General features: G+C 43.6%; 1 protein-coding gene across 1 annotated transcript in view; it reads right to left on the bottom strand.

Annotated features, from left to right (window-relative positions):
* Window positions 1–20,277, bottom strand: part of RFX8 (regulatory factor X8) — a 55,891-nt gene extending 35,614 nt beyond the window's left edge. Inside the window, exons 1-4 of the mRNA XM_053589361.1 lie at window positions 20,206–20,277; window positions 15,885–16,142; window positions 12,512–12,573; window positions 11,521–11,607 (exon numbers count right to left, since the gene is read on the bottom strand). Coding sequence (XP_053445336.1) covers window positions 11,521–11,607; window positions 12,512–12,573; window positions 15,885–16,142; window positions 20,206–20,277 — 479 coding nt within the window. The remainder of the gene's footprint in view (window positions 1–11,520; window positions 11,608–12,511; window positions 12,574–15,884; window positions 16,143–20,205) is intronic.
* Between the last annotated feature and the right edge of the window lie 1,092 nt (window positions 20,278–21,369).

Genomic DNA, 21,369 nt, shown 5'->3' on the forward strand with positions numbered 1-21,369 from the left:
AACATGCTTTTTGGCATTGAAGTTCCTTTTAGTCTAACTACAATTTGCATTCTCAGTTTTTGACATCATTTGTCATTAATCCAGAATCTCATTGACATCATTTTGGCATCATAACTTGCCCTCACAAATCACTCTAACAGCAGTGAAACAACTTGAAGCAATTACAAAGTTAAGAGGATAAGAATGTAATAAAACCTAGTTCATGTACCACACTTGCTCAGTGTCAGCTATCAGAACAGAGGTGCTCCATCTTCTAGTCATTAAAGGGCCTAATTGCAATCGCTCCTCAAAGCACATGAGATAATTCTCTTGATTAGGAAAAGACACCCTTGATATGATGAATATTTTAATATATAAAGTAGTAAATACATCTTCATATAAGGAATGTCATTATGACTACAAAAAAAATATATAGTTTCAATTATGCTAATAATATTAACCACTAAAATATACTAAGCATTTACTTATTCCTAAATGTTTTACCCTAATTCCCACAAGTACCTGTTAAGAATGTAGATAAGAATTATATTCTTATTATTTATGTAATTATATTACTATTCCCATTTTGCAGATGAGCGCAGAGAAACAGAATTCAGAGCTCCAGATCCAGCGTTGGCTTCAGAGTAGACTATTGCTGTCCTACTATTCTTTTAAGATACATGTATGTGTCATAAAAAAATAATGTGCACAAGAAGCATAAAAGTAAGACATCCATCTTTGGAAACTTAAAATGGACAGGGACAACCTTATTTTAAAAACTAGCTTGCTGAGGGTTGTGGCTTTGTCATTTTCTGCATGGGGGCTGTTGCCATTATATGGCTTAACTGGATCTTGACCCGTTGGATTTTATGAGCCACTTTATTGCAAAATGATGACCCACGGGGAGGCCTTTGGAAGTGGTGAAAGTATAAGCCATCCACATTCACCTTCTTGAGGCAAAACTCCGCAGCTGGGGGCCAGGCTTTGCTGGCAGACAGCAAATCACACGGTGCATTGCAGCAAGCGTCGGTCCGCTAGAGCAGGGCAGGTAAGGGATGCTTTGAACAAATGATACTGTTCCCCATGTGAAGGGGCTTAGGAGTGGCACCTGCTTTTAAAACTTTTCCCAAGCAAGGAAGAGTATCATCTTTAGGGTGTAATTCTCCATCTGTATGTTTTTTTTAAGCTGCCAGACGACCCAGGTAATACACATTTTTTAACCTGAACAAGTGCTAGCCAGCCTTGAAAACCACAGGGTGGACAGGGCCAAAAGCAGGTTGCAACTTGGACACCTTATTAGTACCTGAGAGTGAGCTGGTCTAGGGTGCATCAGAGGCCTCTGGCGGCTCTTGGCCCCCTGCCCCGGGAAGGCTGAGCTCTGACTCCCAGGCCCTCCTGGGGCTGAGGCTGCACATATGGAAAGAAAAGAGGTACCTTTGGGGGGCTGGAGAAAGCTTCTAAGGAACTGCTGGGGTGTGCCAAGGTGCCCACACCCACCAGGCCAGCAGTGTGTGAGCTCAGTTTCTTGGGAGTGGGGTGGCCTGGAGGTCTCGAACCCTTTGCCTTTTCTGCTCTGGGGGCACAGGCAGCTAGCTGTGGACCTGCACCCCGCCTTCTCCAGGCTCAGGGGCTGGCAAAAGAACAAAGGTATGGAAGAACAAAGGCAAGGAATGCAGAAGGCATGGTTTTAGAAACCTTTTAAAGGCCTTTAATAAGCTAAGTTGGCAAAGCCAAGAGAGAGGGGGAGAGAGAGTGTTGTTGCAGGGCAAGGGTTTGTGTCCATACATCCTGCAGAGAAACATGAGTTTCTGTAGAGTTGATTTCAGAACTTTACATGCGATAGAAGGGGACTTCCTATTAAGAAAATGAAAAAAAGTTATCCTTGAAACTTGTCAACTAGGGATGTTGCCTAAGAGGTAGAGAACCGGAGAGAGTGAGGCAGAGCTGCTTCTCAGGCGTGGTACCACACACAGGCATGCGTATAAAATACGGTATAAAGTATTTCACGCATTGGCCTCAATCTTGCATGAATTTCTAGGTCAGCAGTTCTACCCGAGTCCCAGTCTCAGTCTGGTTGCCAGCTAAACAGGAAGGAACCTGAGAAGGCCATTCCCTGTAAAGTGGTGCTGCCCTTGAAAGGGAGACAGGGAGAGAGACCGAGCTCGACTTGGTGAGGAATTCTTTTTCTACAGCACACACAGCACATTTATGTCACTTTCACTTAAAAAAAAAAAAAAAAAAAAAGGCCTCAAGCTGTTCATTTGCTTTCAAAATCAAACCCTGGCTCAGTGCAAATGCTGCCTCAGCAGTTTTCAGCAAGACCCACTCATAATCACCACCAGGCCTGGTGACAGCAAGTGCCCTTGGCCCCAAAGCACCCGCCACCTGCTAATCCACCACCACTTCAGGAGTCCAGTTAGGTGGACATCAGTGCCTGGGTCCCCACTCTGTTCCTGACCCCTGCTGCTTCAGCGAGGGGAAGGCAGCTTCAGAGATCAGGGCATCGAAATTTCTAAACTGATGGGGCTGAGGAGGGGCAATATGGAAGCACAGGGAGAAGATGGGGGCTTCCCTTGAGACTAGACTTTTTTTAGTTAGGTTACATGTTTTTTTAGAGTGCTTGGGGGTGGTAATTACAGACAAATCCCTCCAAGCTGTCCCTTCGCTACCAACCCTGGGTCCCATCTAACCTCTCTATAATGATGCTCTTATTGCCATTTCCCTCTCTTTCCTTAATACAAGGTCCAGAAAGAGAAAAATAAAAGACTTGAATAACTTGGCACAGCTGGGTGACTCAGAGGGTTGCTCTGGGAGAACTTGTATAGTTCACTCTAAGACGATCCTAGCAAGGCACACTCTTTTCAGCCAGCCCTACCTCCACCTGAATCCAATTCCTTTTCCTCCCTTGGGCGAACATTAGCAGAAGATTGTTTGTAAATCAGTCCATGCTTGCCGCACACAGAAATGCCAGCTTCACCAAGGCACGCAACTTTGGGAAACAACTGAAATGCTTGTCTGTAGGTTTGTGGAGGTTCCCTTCTAGGTTTTAAACACAAGAGAGATGTGCTCTTAAAAGCCACAATGGGCTGAGAGAATGGGCCCTGAGCAGACACAGCTCACATCGTTGGGCTGATGACCTCCAGATGCTCCACGCTGCTCCTGTCCTGGCAACTGGTCTCCTGGTGCTGAGGGGCCCTGCTCCTGTTCTGTTCAACACAGACAATGCTCCAGTCTCCAGAAGAAGAGCAACCGCACAGTCATGTCAACGTTCATGAGGATGAAAGTGCCAGAAGAATACTTTGACAGAAAGGAAGAATTGCCTGCCAACTGTGAGAAAAGGGGTTGAGTCTGTGAGTGGAAGAAACACTGAGACCTTAGACCACCCTGAGGATGGGGGTGGGGAGGCTGTGGGACCCACCGTGATGGCCTTTGCTGGATTGTAGAATTCTCCCTGATTTGCTGTTTTAAACTGAACTTTTTCTGGAGGTAATTGTAGATTTACATGCAGTCATAAGAAATAACTCAGAGAGATCTCCTTTTACACTCTGCCCAGTTTCCCCCAATGGTAACATTTTGTATAAACTATAGTGTAGTATAGAGCTGGTTAGTGACATTGTTACAATCCATTGATCTTACTCAAGTCTCCCAAGTTTTACTTAAACTCTTTAGTGTGTGTGTGTTTAGTTCAACACAGTTATATCACCTGCACAGCTTTGTATATCTGCTACCCCAGATAAGATACTGAACAGCTCCATGGCCACAAAGATCCCTTGTATTGCTTTTATAACCACACCCCTCCTTTGGTCCTCCCATCCCTAGGTCCCTAATCTCTGGCAACCACTAATCCATCTTCCATTTCAAAATGTTGTCATTTCAATATGTTTTATAAATAGACTCAGATGGTATATAACATTTTGGCACTGGAGGTTTTTTACTTGGCAAAATTCATCCACGTTGTCCCACGTGTCGGTAGTCTGCTGCTCTTTACCGCGAGTTGTACGTACCCCATGTTATGGATGGACCACTGTGTGATTACACAGTCACCTGTTGAAGGACATCTGGGCCGATTCCAGTTTGGGGATGTGGTGAATAAAATTGCTATGAATATTCATGTGCAGGTTTTTGTGTGGATGTAAGCTTTCATATCTCTGGAATAAATGCCCAAGAGTACAAGTGTTGCTTTGGATGGTAATTGTGTGTTTAGTTTTATAAGAAATGATCAAAGTGTTTTCCAGAGTGCCTGGACCATTTTACTTTCCACCAGCAATGGGAGTGATCTAGTTTCGCTCCATCCCTGTCAGCATTTGGTATTGTCACTATTTTTCATTTTAGTCAGTCGATAGGGGTACAGTTTTATCTCACGTGGTTTTAATTTATATCTCTGTAATGACTAGTGATGCTGAACACCCTTTCACGTGCTTAGCTGCCATCTGGATATTCTCTTTGGGGAGATGTATACGAGTCTTTTGCCTATTTTCTCATTGGATTGTTTCTTTATTGTTGAGTTTTGAGCATTTTTTTTTTCTGTATTGTAAATACTAGTCCTTTGTCGGCTATGTGGTTTGCAAATATTTTCCACCTTTCTTCACGTAGGCTTTCCAAAAGCGAAAGTTTTGATTTTGATGAGGTCCAACTTAATGAGTGTTTCCTGTTACGGATCATGCCTCTGGTGTCAAGTCTATGAACTTTTGAACTTTTTGCCTAGGTCCCAAAATTTAAGTCTATGGTCCAAGGTGAGTTAATTTCCTGTAAGTTGTAAAGGCTGGGTTGAGGTTCATTCTTTTGACATCTATTTGTCCAATGGTTGCAGTGCTATTTGCTCAAAAGCCACCTCCTCCATTGATTTAATTGTGTACCTTTGCCAAAAATTCACTTGAGTGTATTTTGGATTGATTTCTGTATCCTCCACTTTGTTCCATTGATCTCTGTGGCCACACCTCCACTACAGCTATGGCGAGCCTTAACATAACATAGAGTGTTTTCCTCCCATTTTGTTCTTTTTTGTCAAGCTTGTTTGAGCTATTTGCTTTTTCCAGATACCTTTTAGAATAAGCTTGTCTAAGTCTACAAAAAAAATCTTGTTGGGATTTTTTTTAAATTAATATTAAATCATAGCTGTGTACAAATGGATTAATAAATTGTGGTATATGTACACCGTGGAATATTATGCAGCCTTAAAGAAAGATGGAGACTTTACCTCTTTCATGTTTACATGATGGAGCTGGAACATATTCTTCTTAGTAAAATATCTCAAGAATGGGGAAAAAAAGTATCCAATGTACTCAGCCCTACTATGAAACTAATTTATGGCTTTCATATGAAAGCTATAACCCAGTTATAATCTGGGCTTTTTTTTTTTAAACAAACTCATTGAGAAGTAATTTATATACTATACATTTGAAGAGTGTGATTCAGTATTTTCTTAGTATATTCATAGGGCTATGCAACTGTGCAGAAAAGAGATAACACTACCAGCCTGAGACCGCTATCCTTAGAAAATCCTGCTGCCAAGTTTGGTCCTTGGCTGGGGTTTGGGAATGTGGCTCTTGGAGTGTTCCCAGTCAACAGTTTGCTGACAAGCACTCCGTCTGCTGTGCCTAAACTGTACAAACAGTATGGTTTATACCGAACACTTGCTTTCCTTGGGGAGTCTATAATTTTGGCATGTGTTAGGCAGAGGGCGCCTATGTGACCAGCTCTGGATGCCCAATCTCTAATGGGCTCTCCTGGGAAGAAACCTCATACACATGCTGCTGCATGTTCATTGCTGGGGAAGGAGTGCACTTCGTGTCACCCCCCGCCCCCCACCATGACAGGTACTCTTCAGAGTGTAAGAAAAGGCTCACACGGGTACCACCAGACTCTGCCTCCTTTCTCTTATGATTCTGGGTATCTTTACTACGTCATTATCATGAATCTTTGGCATGAGTCCTTCTACTGGATCTCTGAAAGTGGAGGTGGTTTGCAGAACCCCAGTGCAGTGGGGGTAGTGGCTGAGAGTTGCTAGAATAACTTCGGGTCATTGTAGTAGGGCTATAGCATTATTCAGGAAACAGAAAGACCAGCTTGGTTGTTTTGGTGCACACACATTTAGGATGGTTAGGTCTTCCTGGTGGGTTTTTAAAATCATGATATCATGTCCCTGCTATAGTTTGAATATTCCACCCATCTAAAATTCATGTGGAAAATCCTCAGTGTGGCAGTATTGAGAGAGAGGGCCTTTGAGAGGTGGTAGGTGATGAGGGCCCTGCCCTTAAGAATGGATGAATCCATTCAGTGGTTCTCAACCTTCCTAATGCCGCGATGTATTTCCATTGTTACAAAGGGGTCGCGACCCACAGGTTGAGAACCACTGGATTAATGGGTTAATGGATTAAAGGGCTATCATGGAAGAGGAACTGGAGTCTTTATAGGAATAAGAAGACAACTTAGCTAGCAGGCTCAGCCCCCTCTCCACATGATGACTTGTGTTGTCTTGGGACTCTGCAGAGGGTCCCCAACACCCTCACCAGATATGGCCCATTGGACTTCTCTGCCTGTATAACTGTAAGAAATAAATTTCTTTTACTTATAAATTACCCAGTTTCAGGTATTCTGTTATAATCAACAGAAAACAGACTAAGACAGTCCCTTTCTGTCTCTAATAATTTCTTTTGCTCTGAAGCCACACACAGTATGGCTCATTTAACAGATGAGGAAACTGAGGCACAGAGAGGTTATGCTGCTTGCAGCTTATCAGTGTTAGAGCAAGACAGTCTGTTCCAGAGTCTCTGCTCTTATCCATGTGGAAGATTGCACAGCATTATGCTGCCTTTCTAGGAGAAATAAAATTATTTCAGTAATTAAATTTGAAGGGCCAGTTCTCTGGGACTTCTGCAAAAGCTTCCTATTAGTCTCTCTGTCCTCTCCCTCATATTGTCTGGGTTGTTCTCTCCCCCTCTCCCATTCACCTACCAAAGTCCACCCTCAGATTTTCTTGTTGTTCTTTAAGCTCATCTCTGCCTCAGGCCCTTTTCACTTGCTCTTTCCTCTGCCTGAAATGCTTGTTTGTCCCAGATCTTCCCATGGTGGCTCCTTTACTGGCACTCTGCCCAAATGGCATCATCTCAGGGAGCCATTCCCATGACTCCCATGTATGGTCTTCAGATCACATCAGCTATTGTTCCTTTTTAATTCTTTCTCCTTGACTAATAGTAAGAGGAGAGACCTTGTTTAGCTTGTTCACTGCTATATCACTAGTAGCTAGAACAGGCCTGACGTATTGTAGAAACTCAAGTATTTATTGAGCGAACAAGTAAATATTAATAAACTGAGGATAAGTTATAGCATTTTCGTTACCTGAAAACCAGAGAGGTAAACATTTTTATTTTGAGACCTAAATTTTAAGAGGGATTTGTCACACAGATTCTCATGTAAAAGATATCATGAATAAAATTGATGACATTTTCATCAGTACAGCTCATTGATTATTAACATTGTAACATTTATTATATTTCTGCCTCCTAAAATACATATTAAGTTTTTTTTTAGATAGAGTCTCACTTTGTCCTCTTTGGTAGAGTGCTATGGTGTCATAGCTCACAGCAACCTCAAACTCTTGGGCTCAAGTGATCCTCTTACCTCAGCCTCCCAAGTAGCTGAGACTATTAGGCACTGGCCATAGCTCCCGGCCATTTTTAGAAATGGGGTCTCACTCTTGCTCAGGCTGGTCTCGAACTCCTGAACTCAGGCAATCCACCTGCCTCGGCCTCCCAAGTGTTGGGATTACAGGCGTGAGCCACTGTGCCCAGACTCATTTAGTAAGTCTTGAAATGTGGCATTGCTTAGGAATATAATGCTTTTAAAAATAATATAATGCTTAAAAATAATTTCTTAATTGACTAAGACTTTAAAGTTCATCAATTATTGACTGATTTGTTGAACACAGAGTACATGAAAAGCATCCACTATTGGACTTGTCTCATGAACAAGCTAACATCACCCCTGCCCTTATCTTTATCCCCTGGTAGTCCTCTTCTTCTTCACTGATGAGAAAGTCTATTTTCTTTATCCCACAAAGACTGCGCCTCTCCCCTCTGTCTGTGATGTCTGATATAAACACAGAGTCCCCGGGATGCTAACGGCCTCTCATCCCAAGCGCCAAGTGCCTGCCTGGTTAGTTGTCTCCTTGGAGTGTGCAGGGCTCTTTCTGCGTCCTGTTAGTTGGCTGACTGCTGGGCACACTCTAACGTTAACTGAAGAAATAAACCTCTCGGCACAGATATTCCCTTTCCCAGCTTCTCCCTTTTTGCTGATGTAACTTTTCCATCTTTGTGACTAAAGGATGAATAAGAGATGGAAGAGGAAGACCTGGGCTGAGACATAGCATAATGACTTTATTTGAGGTTGAGTTTGAGGTTTTGGTGGGACAGGTGTGGCTGAGTCATCTCCGTGCCCTTCTATTGACACTGACTCAACCAACTGCCAGATTCCGCAGGCCCTGACTCTGAGAGGCCTCTCAGACCTGCCTCTAGCTGGGTCAGATGCTCCCGGCAACTACTGTAGCAGCCTGGGACTGGCCTCCTCCTTAATCTATTCTTCTTAACCCCCAATCTGAGTTTTCAGCTCTTCAACAGCTATTTCAGTGCCTACTCTGAATGATAGATCTTAGTCTGTTCCTGCAGCTATAACAAAATACCTTAGACTGGGTAATTTATAAATAAAAGAAATGTATTTTTCACAGTTCTGAAGGCTGGGAAGTATAAGGTCATTGGTGCTGCAGAGTCATTGGTGAAGTCTCTGCTTTTTTTTCTTTTTACAGTTTCTGATGAAGTCTCTGCTTTTTTTTTTACATAATAATTGTACATATAAATACCCATATCAGGGTATTTAGCACATCCATCGCCTCAAACATTTATCATTTCTTTATGTTGGGAACATTTCGAATCTTCTAGCCATTTTGAAATACACACTACATTGTTAACTACAGTCACCCTGCTGTGCTGTCAAACGATAGACCCTCCTCCTTCCATCTAACTGTACGTCAGTATCCTTTAGCCCACCTCTTGTGCTCCCACCCCACTTCCTAGACTCTGGTAACCACTATTCTACTCTCTACCTCCCTGAGATCAGCGTATTTGTCTTTCTGTGCCTGGCTTATTTCACTTCATACAATGACCTCCAGTTTTCATTCTTTGCTCCTAAGAAGGCACCTTGTGGCTGTGTCCTCACATGGCAGAAGGCAGAAGCCCAAAAGGTATGAATGCTGTGTCACTGAACTTTTAATCAATAAGCATTTTGAAGGAACACACACATCCATACCTCAGCAGGATCGAAACAAGCAAAGCTCCACGGCATTTGCCCTGGTGGGGGTTTCAATGATGATTCCACCTTGTTTCTCACAGGAAGCCTCTGATTTATAGATGACCCCTATTGCCCAGCCGAGCAGTCCAAGCCCTCTGAACTTGCCTTCCAGATTCATCTTCTACTGTGGCTCCACACACACCCACACAGAAGGAACCTCACACCTTCACATCCCTTCACCTCTGCTCACCTTCCTCCCTAAGCCGGGAGGTCATCTGCTGTCCTCCTTCCCTCTCCTACACCACCTGTCAAAATTTTAATCTGTCCTTCATGGTTTTAGCTCAAAGCTCCCTCATAGGCTCTTCATGATCCTCTGCTCAAAATATGGGCTCCCCATCTTTGAGTTCTCATGAGACCTTTTGCACATTTCTGACACCCATCATGTCACCCTTAGTATCAAGTGAAATGTCTGATCTTAGCTCCCCTAGGAGGTCTTCCGAGAAGGGTCTATGTTTTATCCATGTTGGAGGCTTCTCATCTTTCCACCTCAGCAGGTGCCTCACACATAGGATGCTTTATACAGAGGGTGGCCATGCAATCTGTTATAATTTGTTGTCTAAACTAGAACACTTTTGAGAGTGAAAGGGGCACTATTAATCATTAAGTTGGGCTATGAATGAAACTGAAATTGTCCTTGGCTGCTTGGACATATGTCATCTATTTATAACAGATGAAGACTCAATGAATAGTTCATGAATTAAGCAGAAGTGCTGGCTGTGTAGATGGGCAGTGAGCAGTGTGAAAAAGGAAAGAATCTTTCCTGAAGCTGCCATTATTGGGGATGGTCCTACTGGGTGGGTGGTCCTTGAGGCATGTCCAAAGGGAATAGGATGGTCCTATTAGACAGAGACAAGAAGGAATGGCGTTGTGCAAGGATGGAATGGTGGGAGAAAGGCAGAACCGCATTTGATATATGCAGAGGGAAGCAGGTGTGGCTGAAAGGAAGGTTTATATTGGGGAGAAACAGGCAATGTGGCTGGAAAGAGGAGCAGGAAGGAACTGGGCTGCTAGCACCCATCTGGCAAGGGCAAGCACCCTCGTATTTCTGAGAAGGGAAAGAGACAAAGCAGATGCAGAATTTGGGGAGGTTGGTCTGGTGGTTGTGGTTAGAATGGGAAAGAGAGGAGAGAAGGCCATATGAGATCTCTGGAAATAACTTCAGTGAAAGATGACAAGGGCTTAAGGGAAATATCAGTACCAAAAGGAGTGAGTCAGTAGAACTGAAAAGGAAACATTAACAGAGCTTTGTGCCCAAGGGGCGGTCAGGGGTGGCTGTGCAGTGCCACTGTGTCCAGATTCTGCCTATTGGTATGTTAGATTAAAATAAGGAAGTCAAGGGGCAGAGACAATTTGGAGGAAGATTCTAAGTTTAGACTTCCACATATTGAGTGTGAGGCACCCATGGGCCCATCTAGATGGAAATGCCCAGTAGAGAGCCAGAGACAAATGCCTGAGTCAGGACCAGGGGCAACAGTTTAGGAGGCATCCGCCTGTGGGAGGTGACAGGTGTGAGTTACGACAACAGAGAAGGGGGTGGGGGAGAGTCTGGGAGTGGGGAGAGTGCTGAGGGCTAAAGAAAGTTTCAAGAAAGAAGTGCCGATTTCTAGCCACCCTGCCTATTTCTCCCTAATGCAAATCATAATTTTAGCTGTACTCATTTCTCCCTCCGAATATGTCAATTGTGTCAACTTTTGCATACAAGTTGAGAAGAATAAAGACTCGCTTAGAGAAAAAATGGCTCTGGCAATTGGGATGAAACTTGAAATGGAAAGTATTCAGAAGTCCGATTTCTCAAAGATGCTGCAGAGGCTGACAAGGTGTTGCTGGTCAAAGACCTATTGATGTGACGTGTGTGTCTCCATCTCTAAAGAGGACTTCAAGGCGGAACTACCAGTCAGTAAGATGCGTGGTCACTACCAAGGTTTTCATACAGACCATGTTAGGGTCCATTATTTCACTCCCAGCAAACACAGTTGGCAGCCTCCTTTTTGATTCACCCATGCAAGTTTCACCTGGCTTGGCTTCTTGGGGCTGCTGGGAGGGCTTTGTTTGTTTCCATATAAACACAGATTTTATGTTTCTTGATTTTCGTGTAACTCAAAACTTTCATAATAACCATGTACAACTAGAATATGAATGATTCAAATATTACCCAGGCTTGTGACCCAAAGCCAAAGTATCCCAATGATAGAGACTAACCTGTGATGCCTTTTTTCGCCTAGAAGATAGCAATACTGCGCATAGAAGAAAGAACTTTTCTTGATACAGATTCCATCATAATGATACCTGAAAAAATAAAGGTCATCTTTAAAATCAGGACAAACTGTTGGCAGGCTTTCTGTAAGGCACAGAGAAAGTTCGCTAATGAAGACTTGGCGTTCTTCTCTGGGTTTTATCAGTGACCCGTTTATTCCAAAAGGCTGATCTTTCAGCCTGACCAAACTCTGTTAGGTAGACAAGCACTTTCATACTATTTCATACATATGGGTCCTGAAATCTTAGAGAGATGAGACCGGGAAAGCCTCCTATGCCCCTGCCATTTGTATGGAGTGACACCAAGGTTCCCTCTCCTGAGATATAGGAGATTCAGGTTCTCAGAAATGCAGTCCAGTGGGCAGGCTTCTCCCCTGCAGCCCTTCCCTCCTCAGCCCAGGAAACCACAGCAACTTGTCCAGTCTCAGAGCAAAACAAAAAATTTTCAAGTTAATCATTGCCAAAGAATAAGGTTTGGCAAACACTTTCCCTATCTTCCATCCCTTCATGAGTGGCAGTTCCTTTTCCTAAATCAGCTTTGATCCCTTCTCACTGATTTCCTGTCTCAATTTAAAACAAATGATAAAGAATAATAATAATTGAGTGACAATTACGACATGATACACCAGATAACGCTGGAATTTCCTTTTGCATGGAGCTTGGGACCTAGCTTCCTGAATATTAATTCATGTATGCTGATTAGATGAATACTTAGAAATTTTTGTTCAAAACATAATAGAGTGGTTTCATTATTCGATGTGTATAATTATTTAAATATTTCAGTTATGAGACATTTACATGTCCAAACATTGGAAGTGTTATACTATATGTGTAGGTATACAGTTTGTTCTGTTTTGCCTTTGTTTACCCCTCGTTTTGAGATTTTTCCAAATCCCTGTTTTTAACGTTAGAAATAAAACAAAAATTATAAACCTACCTGGCACTTCCTCTTGTGCCCAGCCTCCGAGTGCCCAGATCGGGGAACACCACGCGCACCAGCTACAAAAATAAGCCAGAGTTTTAAGCTGAAATTTGAAAATTGAGAAACACACTTCCATTTTTTTCTCTTTTCTTTCACCATTGAATTTGTTTTTCCTGTTTTCTGATTATAAAGAAAATAGATGTCAATGATCCAGACAAGAATGGAAAAGACAACGTTCCGCCCAGAGAAAACTGCCCCTTCAAACTCGGCGTCGCTCCTTCCGGTGCTCTCCTTACAGCCTCCTCCTGTGTTCATGTGTTAAATCTGTGCTCACACGTTAAACACCTGCCATCTGCAGTCGGCACGTCTGAAGTTTCACGTTCTACTTTCTCCTCTCAACATTATACCACCGACATTTCCTCTTGTCATTACAAAGTCTCTGGAAACAGGGAGTATTAACAATGACCTTGCAGTCCATCCTGTGGGAATGCTGCGATTTTACTGTTTTCCTCTTTTTCTAATGAGACACTCATTTCCACTTTTTGCCATTCATTCATTTATCTACTCCTCTCACTTTCAAGGTTTTGTGAGTGAATACGTTACACTCTTGAATAACTTAGCTACTTCTGATTCCGTGCCTCACCCCCTAGTTACCTTGCTGACATACGCTTTGTCAGAGAACCCTGCATTACACTGGGGATCAGGAGACATTTGTCCCAGTTTCCCAGTCAGAAGAAGTTCATGGCATGCTTGGTACCCAGGTGCATGTCTGTTCAGAGTGGAAATCCTGGATGCTGATGAAATTACAAAACACACAGCAGGGAAGCCACAATCTTTGGAGCTGTCAAGTAATAATGTCCATTCTTTTGCTACATCCCCTCTGTAACCATTTGGCCCCTGTTTCTGCTTCGTCTCATGTTGCATCTCTCTTTCTTTCATTTTATTTTCTCTGAAGCAGCAGGATGGAACAGAAACATCAAATGTTTCTTGCCCTGTCTGGCTCTTAAGTCCTGCCTCTTTCTACAGGAAACTTACACATGCTGGGAGTGAAGGAGGCGAGAAGAGAGAGCAGGGAGGCAAGTTTGTCACAAACACCACTGTCCTGGGAGCAAGTGCAGAGGGTCTCTCAGAGAAGGAGAACCAAAATGCACAGAAGATACAAGTGAGGTCTAAAATAACAAGAGACAAAAGGAAAAGTCAGCCAAGTTTAATGGCAGAATTTGAAGCCCTAAATTCCTATGGTGGACAAGAGATTCTGACCATTTTACTTCTTCTGACTTAAGGAAGTCATTCAAAACCTTACTCTATGCCTAGTTGTAAAATAAATATCAAGATGCAAATAGTAGATACCTAAAAGAACTATTATAAAATATATAACAGGCTCAGATTTCAACCCTAGGGAACAGTCTGGAGTTTTGAAGGGAGAAGTAGAAGTAAGCGTCCTGGCTGTCTGGACATACGTAATCATCTGTATATTTGATATTGCCAAGTCTCTCCCATCCCAGACTATTCTGTGACTTTATTTGATTTTATTTTTTTGAGACAGAGACTCACTCTGTCACCCTGGGTAAAGTGCTGTGACATCATGGCTCACAGTAACCTCAGACTCTTGGGCTTGCACAGTCCTCTTTCCTCAGCCTCCACAAATTAGCCTGCAATGATGCTCAGCTAATTTTCCTACTTTTAGTAGAAATGGGGTCTCGTTCTTACTCAGGCTGGTCTCAAACTCCTGAGCTCAGGCAATCCACCACCTTGGCTTCCCAGTGTGTTAGGATTACAGGCGTGAGCCACTGCAATGGCCTTCCGTGATTGTATTTGAATAGAGAGGGCAGGCATATCATGGTTAAAATTTAAAAAACCCAAAACCTGGGAAATTACTTTACTTGCAAAAAATACAATTCAGTTAAAAAATGATAACCTTAATATGCACAAATCAACAGGAAAAACACTAAAACCTGATAGAAAATGGTCTGGTGACATACACACAAGATGTACATGTGGGACTCACACAAGACACACAAGACCAAAGCACATGCAAAAGGGCCTGACTTCCTCCAAAAGCCAAGAAATGCCAAGTGGAGACAGCTAACTATAATATTTACCTAACAAGTTTTCCTAAGTTAGGAATATTATGGATTGGGGTAAGAACATCATGAATCAACAGTGCGATCTGGCTACAATTGGTTGCAGTTGGTGGCAGAAGGCAATTTGGTAGGCCATATCCCAAAACTTACCCTAGGAAATGATCAGATGCAAGTGGTAATTTACCTTGCTTAGAGCAGAGGGAAATCATAAACAACTTATATTTCCAATAAGGAATATGATTAATTAAATTATGGTAGATCCAAAAAATATTTTATAGTCATTATATAGTATGCATTTGGAAATATTTTAATGTAAAAATGTTTATTTGAGGCAAAAATAATGATAAAAGTTAATATTTCTTGGGTGCTTCCCATGTGCCAGAATGGTTTTATTCTCTTTACATGCGTTTTCTCATTCATTCCTTAAAAGAACCTCCTGAAGTAAGTATTATTATTAATATCTTCATTTTTCTTATAATGATGTTGAGACACAACATGGCTACCTTGCTCAGGGTTACAACCTGAAGAGTCTGATTCTGGGCTTGATGCTGTTAAAAATTATACCGCATTACATGCTGGCTAGCTAGCTAGCCCTCTGTCTATTTCTATTTATCTGCCTACCTATCCATCTGTGTCTATTCTCTCTCTCTATCTTGTTAGGGTATTGACAGGAAACGACACGCTCAAATGAAAATAGCTGGAGAAAGACCAGGAGACAGGGAAGCAAGAAGAACTCATGCATTAATAGTACCCAAGGCCCAGAGGAGACAAAAATGAAACCGGGAAGGAGAAAGTCTTCAGAGGGGTCCTTCTATCTATCTATTAATTGTCTGTCCATCCATCCTCCACCCATTCACAGGACTTCCAATCCCTCTATCTACATAGTGTCTAAACAAAAGAGTGAGGCATGAAGACAACAGATGACAGGCAGCAAAGTGAACTGTGAAACACACACCCCGGGGGACTTGTATCTCCAGGCAGCTAACTAAAATTTGGTCATAAAACTCTCCTACAGCCCTCATCTGTAATCACCCACAGGAGGGGGAGAGGAGGAAGACAAAGGGGCATTCTTGACACAAGACCCTCCCCTTCCCTGTGACAGTATGCAAGAGGGACAAGGATAGTCACCTCAGGCAATATAGAAGGGGATTTATGAGTCACTGGAAGAGCTTATGGTGAGGTCCCTTCAGCTAGTGTCTGGCAATGGCCCAGGACTCCCAGTGGGCAGTGAGGGCAGGCCTGGCCAGCACCTATGGTAGATGAACAGAAGTGAATGGTTGCTGTTCTGGGTTCCGCTGGCACACCAGGAACTGCTGAGTCCTTTCTGTGGCCTGAAGTTGGCCATACATGAGACCGAGCTGGCATATGGGAGAGCCCAGATACTGCCCAGCAAGGCCCTGGTGGGCAGTTTTCCCTTGGCAGCCTTTGGAGGTGGACTTCTGGGCAGGCAGCAAGTGACCACCAAAAAAGAGTCCTTCACCAAGCCCCGGGACGCGTACTGGGACATTGTCCAAGGAGGACTCTGAAGAGCTCATCAGAGGGTCCAGGGCATAAGGAGTCCACTGCACCCAGAGCATGCAGCCATGAAGTCAGATCTTTCCAGCCACTCTTATCTCCTTCCCTCCATCCCAGAGGGGTCGAACCACACCCAGCCAGGGGAGGAGGAAGAGGGCATGAATAAACCCGTGCCTAGTTCTCTGTGGCAAGATGCCAAGCTGCAGCAAGCAGGGAAAGGGCTTGTTCTTATCATTTGGGACTGAACTTTAAGCATCACAAGACCAATACCGATGGGTGAACTAGAGTGACAACAAGACCGTAGCATGCAAGGATTTCTGGCAGGGCCATGTTGCTTGCTTGAATGTTCACTGAGTGGCTGGGGGAAGAACTGCCCTACAGGCAGGTCCACAGGGATGAGGGGAAGGGAAAACAAAGTCGCTGTGTGGTTGCTCCCCCCACTCAGCTGGTGACATGTCACACATGCAGGTAAACTACACTCGTAAGGCTATAGCTATGGACAGGGAGCCTACAGCTGGTATTCATTGTCTTCTTCTTATATACTTTTCTCTAATTTTCACATTTCCTACAAGGGAGATATATTCTTTTTATAATCAGAAAGACATCAGTAAATGTTATTTCAAAAGAGGAAGTCTGGAAATTACCTAATCCATGTAAAGTATCACTTGTACCAGCGCTAAGCATTCCCAGTCATATGCCCAGGACTGCCAAAAGGAGTGAGAAACAACCCAACATCTGCACAGGAACTCCGTGTGAAATCAACTCCATTCCCCAGGGAGAAGGGAGGAAGCGAGAATTGGGTATTTTGTTGTTTCTCTTGTAAACATGCTTTGGGGTCATATCCGCTTCCCCTTCCCCTTCCCTTCCCTTTTCCAGTTCGTCCCACAGCAGCAAAGAGCCCCTTCCCAGCTCTACTGAAGAGGACCATCCTTCAGGCAAATTTCCAAGGAGAGCTTAAAGTTAGTACCTTGGCATCTTGAAGAAGGTGTTCTGAGGGGAGTATTAAGATGAAAAATGCTACATAAATGTATGTTGTCACACACAGGAGTATCTTTTTAGTTTTTTTGTTGGCATACTCCACAGTGCAACTTCTGTGAAGGTGAAACAACCAGTTAACAAGATCTTAAGAAGATTCTGAAAAGGGAAGTAGGGATTCAATGTGGCCAATGCTTGTCCAGCCAAAGTCCACCACTTCCCTCTGATAAGGCTGGTTGGTACATAAGAGAAGGCTGGAGTACCTGGACAGCAGGGCTCAGCAAAGCTGTGGATGAAGTTTCCCAGTATTCTGAGTCATGAAATGGCAGTGTAGGCTGAGTGACCACATAGCTGGAAGTGATGGAATTATATAGTTCTGGGAGGCCGAGGCAGGTGGGTCACCTGAGCTCAGGATTTCGAGACCAGCCTGAACCAGAGCAAGGCCCTGTCTCTAAAAATAGCCAGGCATTGTAGTGGTCACCTGTAGTCCCAGCTACTTGGGAGGCTGAGGCAAGAGAATCACTTGAGCCTAGGAGTTTGAGGTTGCTGTGAGCTATGATGCCATGGCACTTTACCCAGGGTAACAAAATGAGATTCTGTCTCAAAAAAGAGAGAGAGAGAGAGATACATGTATGTATGCTTTTCAAACATGGCAGCTTTACCAGGTTGGGGAGGCTGGATGACCTACTGATGATTGATTCTAAGAGATGGTGATAAAGAGAACTGAAGAGGGAAAATACAATAGGAACAAGGGGCTAGCTACTCTTGGGTCCAAACAGTTAACTGCAGGATGATAACAAGCTGATAACAACAACTACAGCATTTTGTATGTAGGTAGAATATTTCATGGTTTACAAAATCATTGTAGGAGCACTAGCTTAATTTTACCTCATTTGAAAAATTACTTAAGGGTTGTTTTTGTTGACCACCAGCTTAAAGTGAAACCAAGGGAGTGATATAAAAAAATAGAAGCCAATAATACCGAAAATAAAAATAAAAAGTAAGTGCTCCTGTTCTCTGAGCATACCTGAGGCACTGGGTCGCCCCTTCGCGGCCACCAATCAATAGTTGAAGTCATAAGGAGACAGATGGGCAGGGAGGTGAAGTTCTAGAAGCTAACGCTACTGAGGGTGGTGACGAAAAGATGGAGAGATGTGAACAGTTGTTTTAAATATTTGGGCAGCTGCCATATTAGAAGATTCTACGATTATCAAAAGGGCAGAACTTCCACCAATGACCAGAAGATTCAGGGATGAAGATTTTGATCGGAAGAATGGATCTAGATATTTTGAAAATAAAATTGGAAAAAAAAAAAAAGAAAAGAAAATTGGAATTCACAGGCTCACTGTTGGGACAGGGACATGGAGCAACCACCTTGGGAAGCAGTGCAGCCCCATCCCTTGATGTCGTTTGGGCATGCACCCTCTGACTCTGCAAGTTTATCCCTGGACATACAGGTCCAAGAGAAGATCTTCACATGCCCACCAGGACATATGTACACAGATGATCGCAATGACAACATGTGCAAACAACCCAATGCTCATCAATGGAAGAGGGGGGTGCATAAACTGTCAAGCATTATGCAACGTTGAATTTAAATGAATCTTAATATTAGGTGAAAAAGCTCACCCCGAATTGCAAACAACACAATATCTCTTCTAAAAAAAGGTTAGACAAAAATTAAAAATAGGCTTTTGAACAATACATGTACATGAACTAAAACTCTTAAAAAGGCAAGATGCTTATCAAGCTCTGCATGCATCCAGGGCGAGAGGGTGTCATGAACCAATCCAATTCTGTCCACCTGGGGATCACTAAAAGCAGAGAAAGAAGGAAGGAAGGAAAGAAGAGAAGAGGGAGGAAACTGAACTTGCAGCTTTGTGGGCCAGTGAGCAAGCTTCTTGTCACCTAGATCACTGAAGCCCAAGCCAGGCCACCAAAGTGGCATGGTGGTGCAGGCTGTAAACTGTACCACAACTCCGATGAAGAATTGCATGGGTTTGTATCAGCCTATGTTCTGCTTGACAAGCCATAAATCCTGGTGTGGGGCTGTGTGTCCAGAGGAACATGCCTTCCTCTTTACATAAATGTGCTGTCCCCTCACCCTTGTGGCTGTCTCTGCCTCAAATGGGCATACTGTTTTCATAAAAGACTCCAAACCAGAGGTGCTTTCCAAGAGATCTTGTACTGGGTGTGCACTTGGACCAGGCGATCTCCAATATCTCTTTGAACTCAAGAAAATGTGAGGGGGAACAGCAAGTGAAAAGAGCCTTGAACTGAAATTCAAGAGGCTGAATTTGCCACTCAAGCCTGGCAACAGCTTTAATCACTCCTGGTTGGTTTTCTTGAACATGAAACACTAATGCTACCTGCCTGAACTAGGTGGCTGTGACAATCAGAGTATAAGTTCAATAGAGGCAGAGATTTTCATCTATCTTGTTCATTATTGCATCCCCAGCCTCTGAAACAGTGCTTGGCATATAGCAGATGCTCGTTAAACATTTCAGGAATGCAGAGGGTTTTAGATTATCCATGTGCTAATGTTTGCTGTGTAACATATAGTCTTAAACAAGTTCCTGGATTTAGGTCTTAACCTCCAGAGGAAATCTTTAAGAACCAATGAATTCTCTAAGTACTACCAAATTGTGGGAAGCATCAGTTGTCTGAGACCACAGAGTGGCTCTCAGAGCTTGTGTGGTGCTGAGCCTTCACATCTCCATGGAGGGCATAATGGCCCAGCAAATCTGGCTCCCCAAGGTGTGTTTGGGGCAGCCATAGGTGCCACCCATGGGTCATCTTTCCTGGCTCCTCACTATGCAGTGTGGACAAAGGAAGGCAGCTAGCAGACTGAATTTTCCATGAAGGTGAAGCATGTTGACCATCTGATCAGATTTCCAAGATGAAGCCAATTATACCCACGGAGAACCCAATAGATGCAAATACATTTCAAAATGTCCTGCTTCCTCTCCCCCCCTTCATTACTTAGCGAATACAATATTCTACTTTTTTTTTTTTGTGGTTTTTGGCCCGGGCTGGGTTTGAACCCGCCACCTCCGGCATTTGGGACCGGCGCCCTACTCCTTGAGCCACAGGCGCCACCCTGCGAATACAATATTCTAAATCTTCACAGCCTACCTTCCCAAATGTTGCCGGGTTGACTTGGTTCTGAGCATTCTGCCCACAGGTCTCCACATAAATCTCATACATGAGACAGCGAGGCACGCTGTACCCTTCGCAAATGCAGAAATTATCAACCAACCTGGGGGCAGAGGAGGATAAGGAAGAAAAAATTGGTATGTTTTTCTAGAGCAAGATACTTCAACAAAACCAGAGGTCAGACGTGTGTGGAATCCCCAAATAAATGAAATATGTTTAATTTATTGAGTGGAACCCTGCAAAGTCTCACAACCGGTATCAATAATGTCTCCTTTAGTCTTTAGGTCAGGGTTAAGTATATTTATTATGGGTTTTTAGATTATCAGCATAGTAGGTTTTCAGTTTTGTTTGTTTGGGGGCAGGTTGGCATGCTACAAGGAAGTCCAAATGATCGGGTTCGACAGACCCTGTTTCTTATACCTTTGTAAAGGCTGCAGCCAGTATCTACAGCACCATAAAGTGGGTAATGCTTTACACGGCTTCCCACTCCATGTGTTCGTGTCTTTTCCTCCTTTATCCTCTCCACTCTGAAGCAGTTGCTTGCATGATTCTTAAACCCCCGCCATTTAGGGCAGGCCACTATGTTTTGAGTCTTCGAATTGCGATGAGATGTAAAATGTAAAGACGTCAGGAGACAGAGAGGCTGCACACTTTTGTTCTCCTTTATTTCCTGGTGGGTACACAGCTGAAGCAGCATTTAGGGATCACCTGCAGTGCCTGTGGCCTCTGCTCAAGGGGCGTCCTTCAACCACCCAGATGCTCCCAACCCTGGGGCAAGGTACATTCCAATGGCTCTGCCTGAAGTTCATAGACCAGGCCAGCAATGGCTGAAAATTCTTGCTTCTCTGGACTTGTAGATGCATCAATCCAATCTCTGTGTCTTCACAGGCTCCTGTCCCTAGGTGTCGGTATCTCTGAATTTTCTCATAAGGACACCAACAATTGGACTTAGGGCCCACCCTAATCTAGTATGACCTCAATTTAACTAACTACACCTGCAAAGATCCTATTTCCAAGTAAGGTTACATTCTGAGGTTCTGGGAGGACATGAATTTTGAGGGGATACTATTCAACCCAGTGCGGGTCCCCATGAGGTAGATTTTTCTGGGAGGCTCTGGTAACTCAGCCTGGGAGCCTGACGCA

Source organism: Nycticebus coucang, chromosome 4 (assembly GCF_027406575.1).
Source record: "Nycticebus coucang isolate mNycCou1 chromosome 4, mNycCou1.pri, whole genome shotgun sequence".
Taxonomy (NCBI): Eukaryota; Metazoa; Chordata; class Mammalia; order Primates; family Lorisidae; genus Nycticebus; species Nycticebus coucang.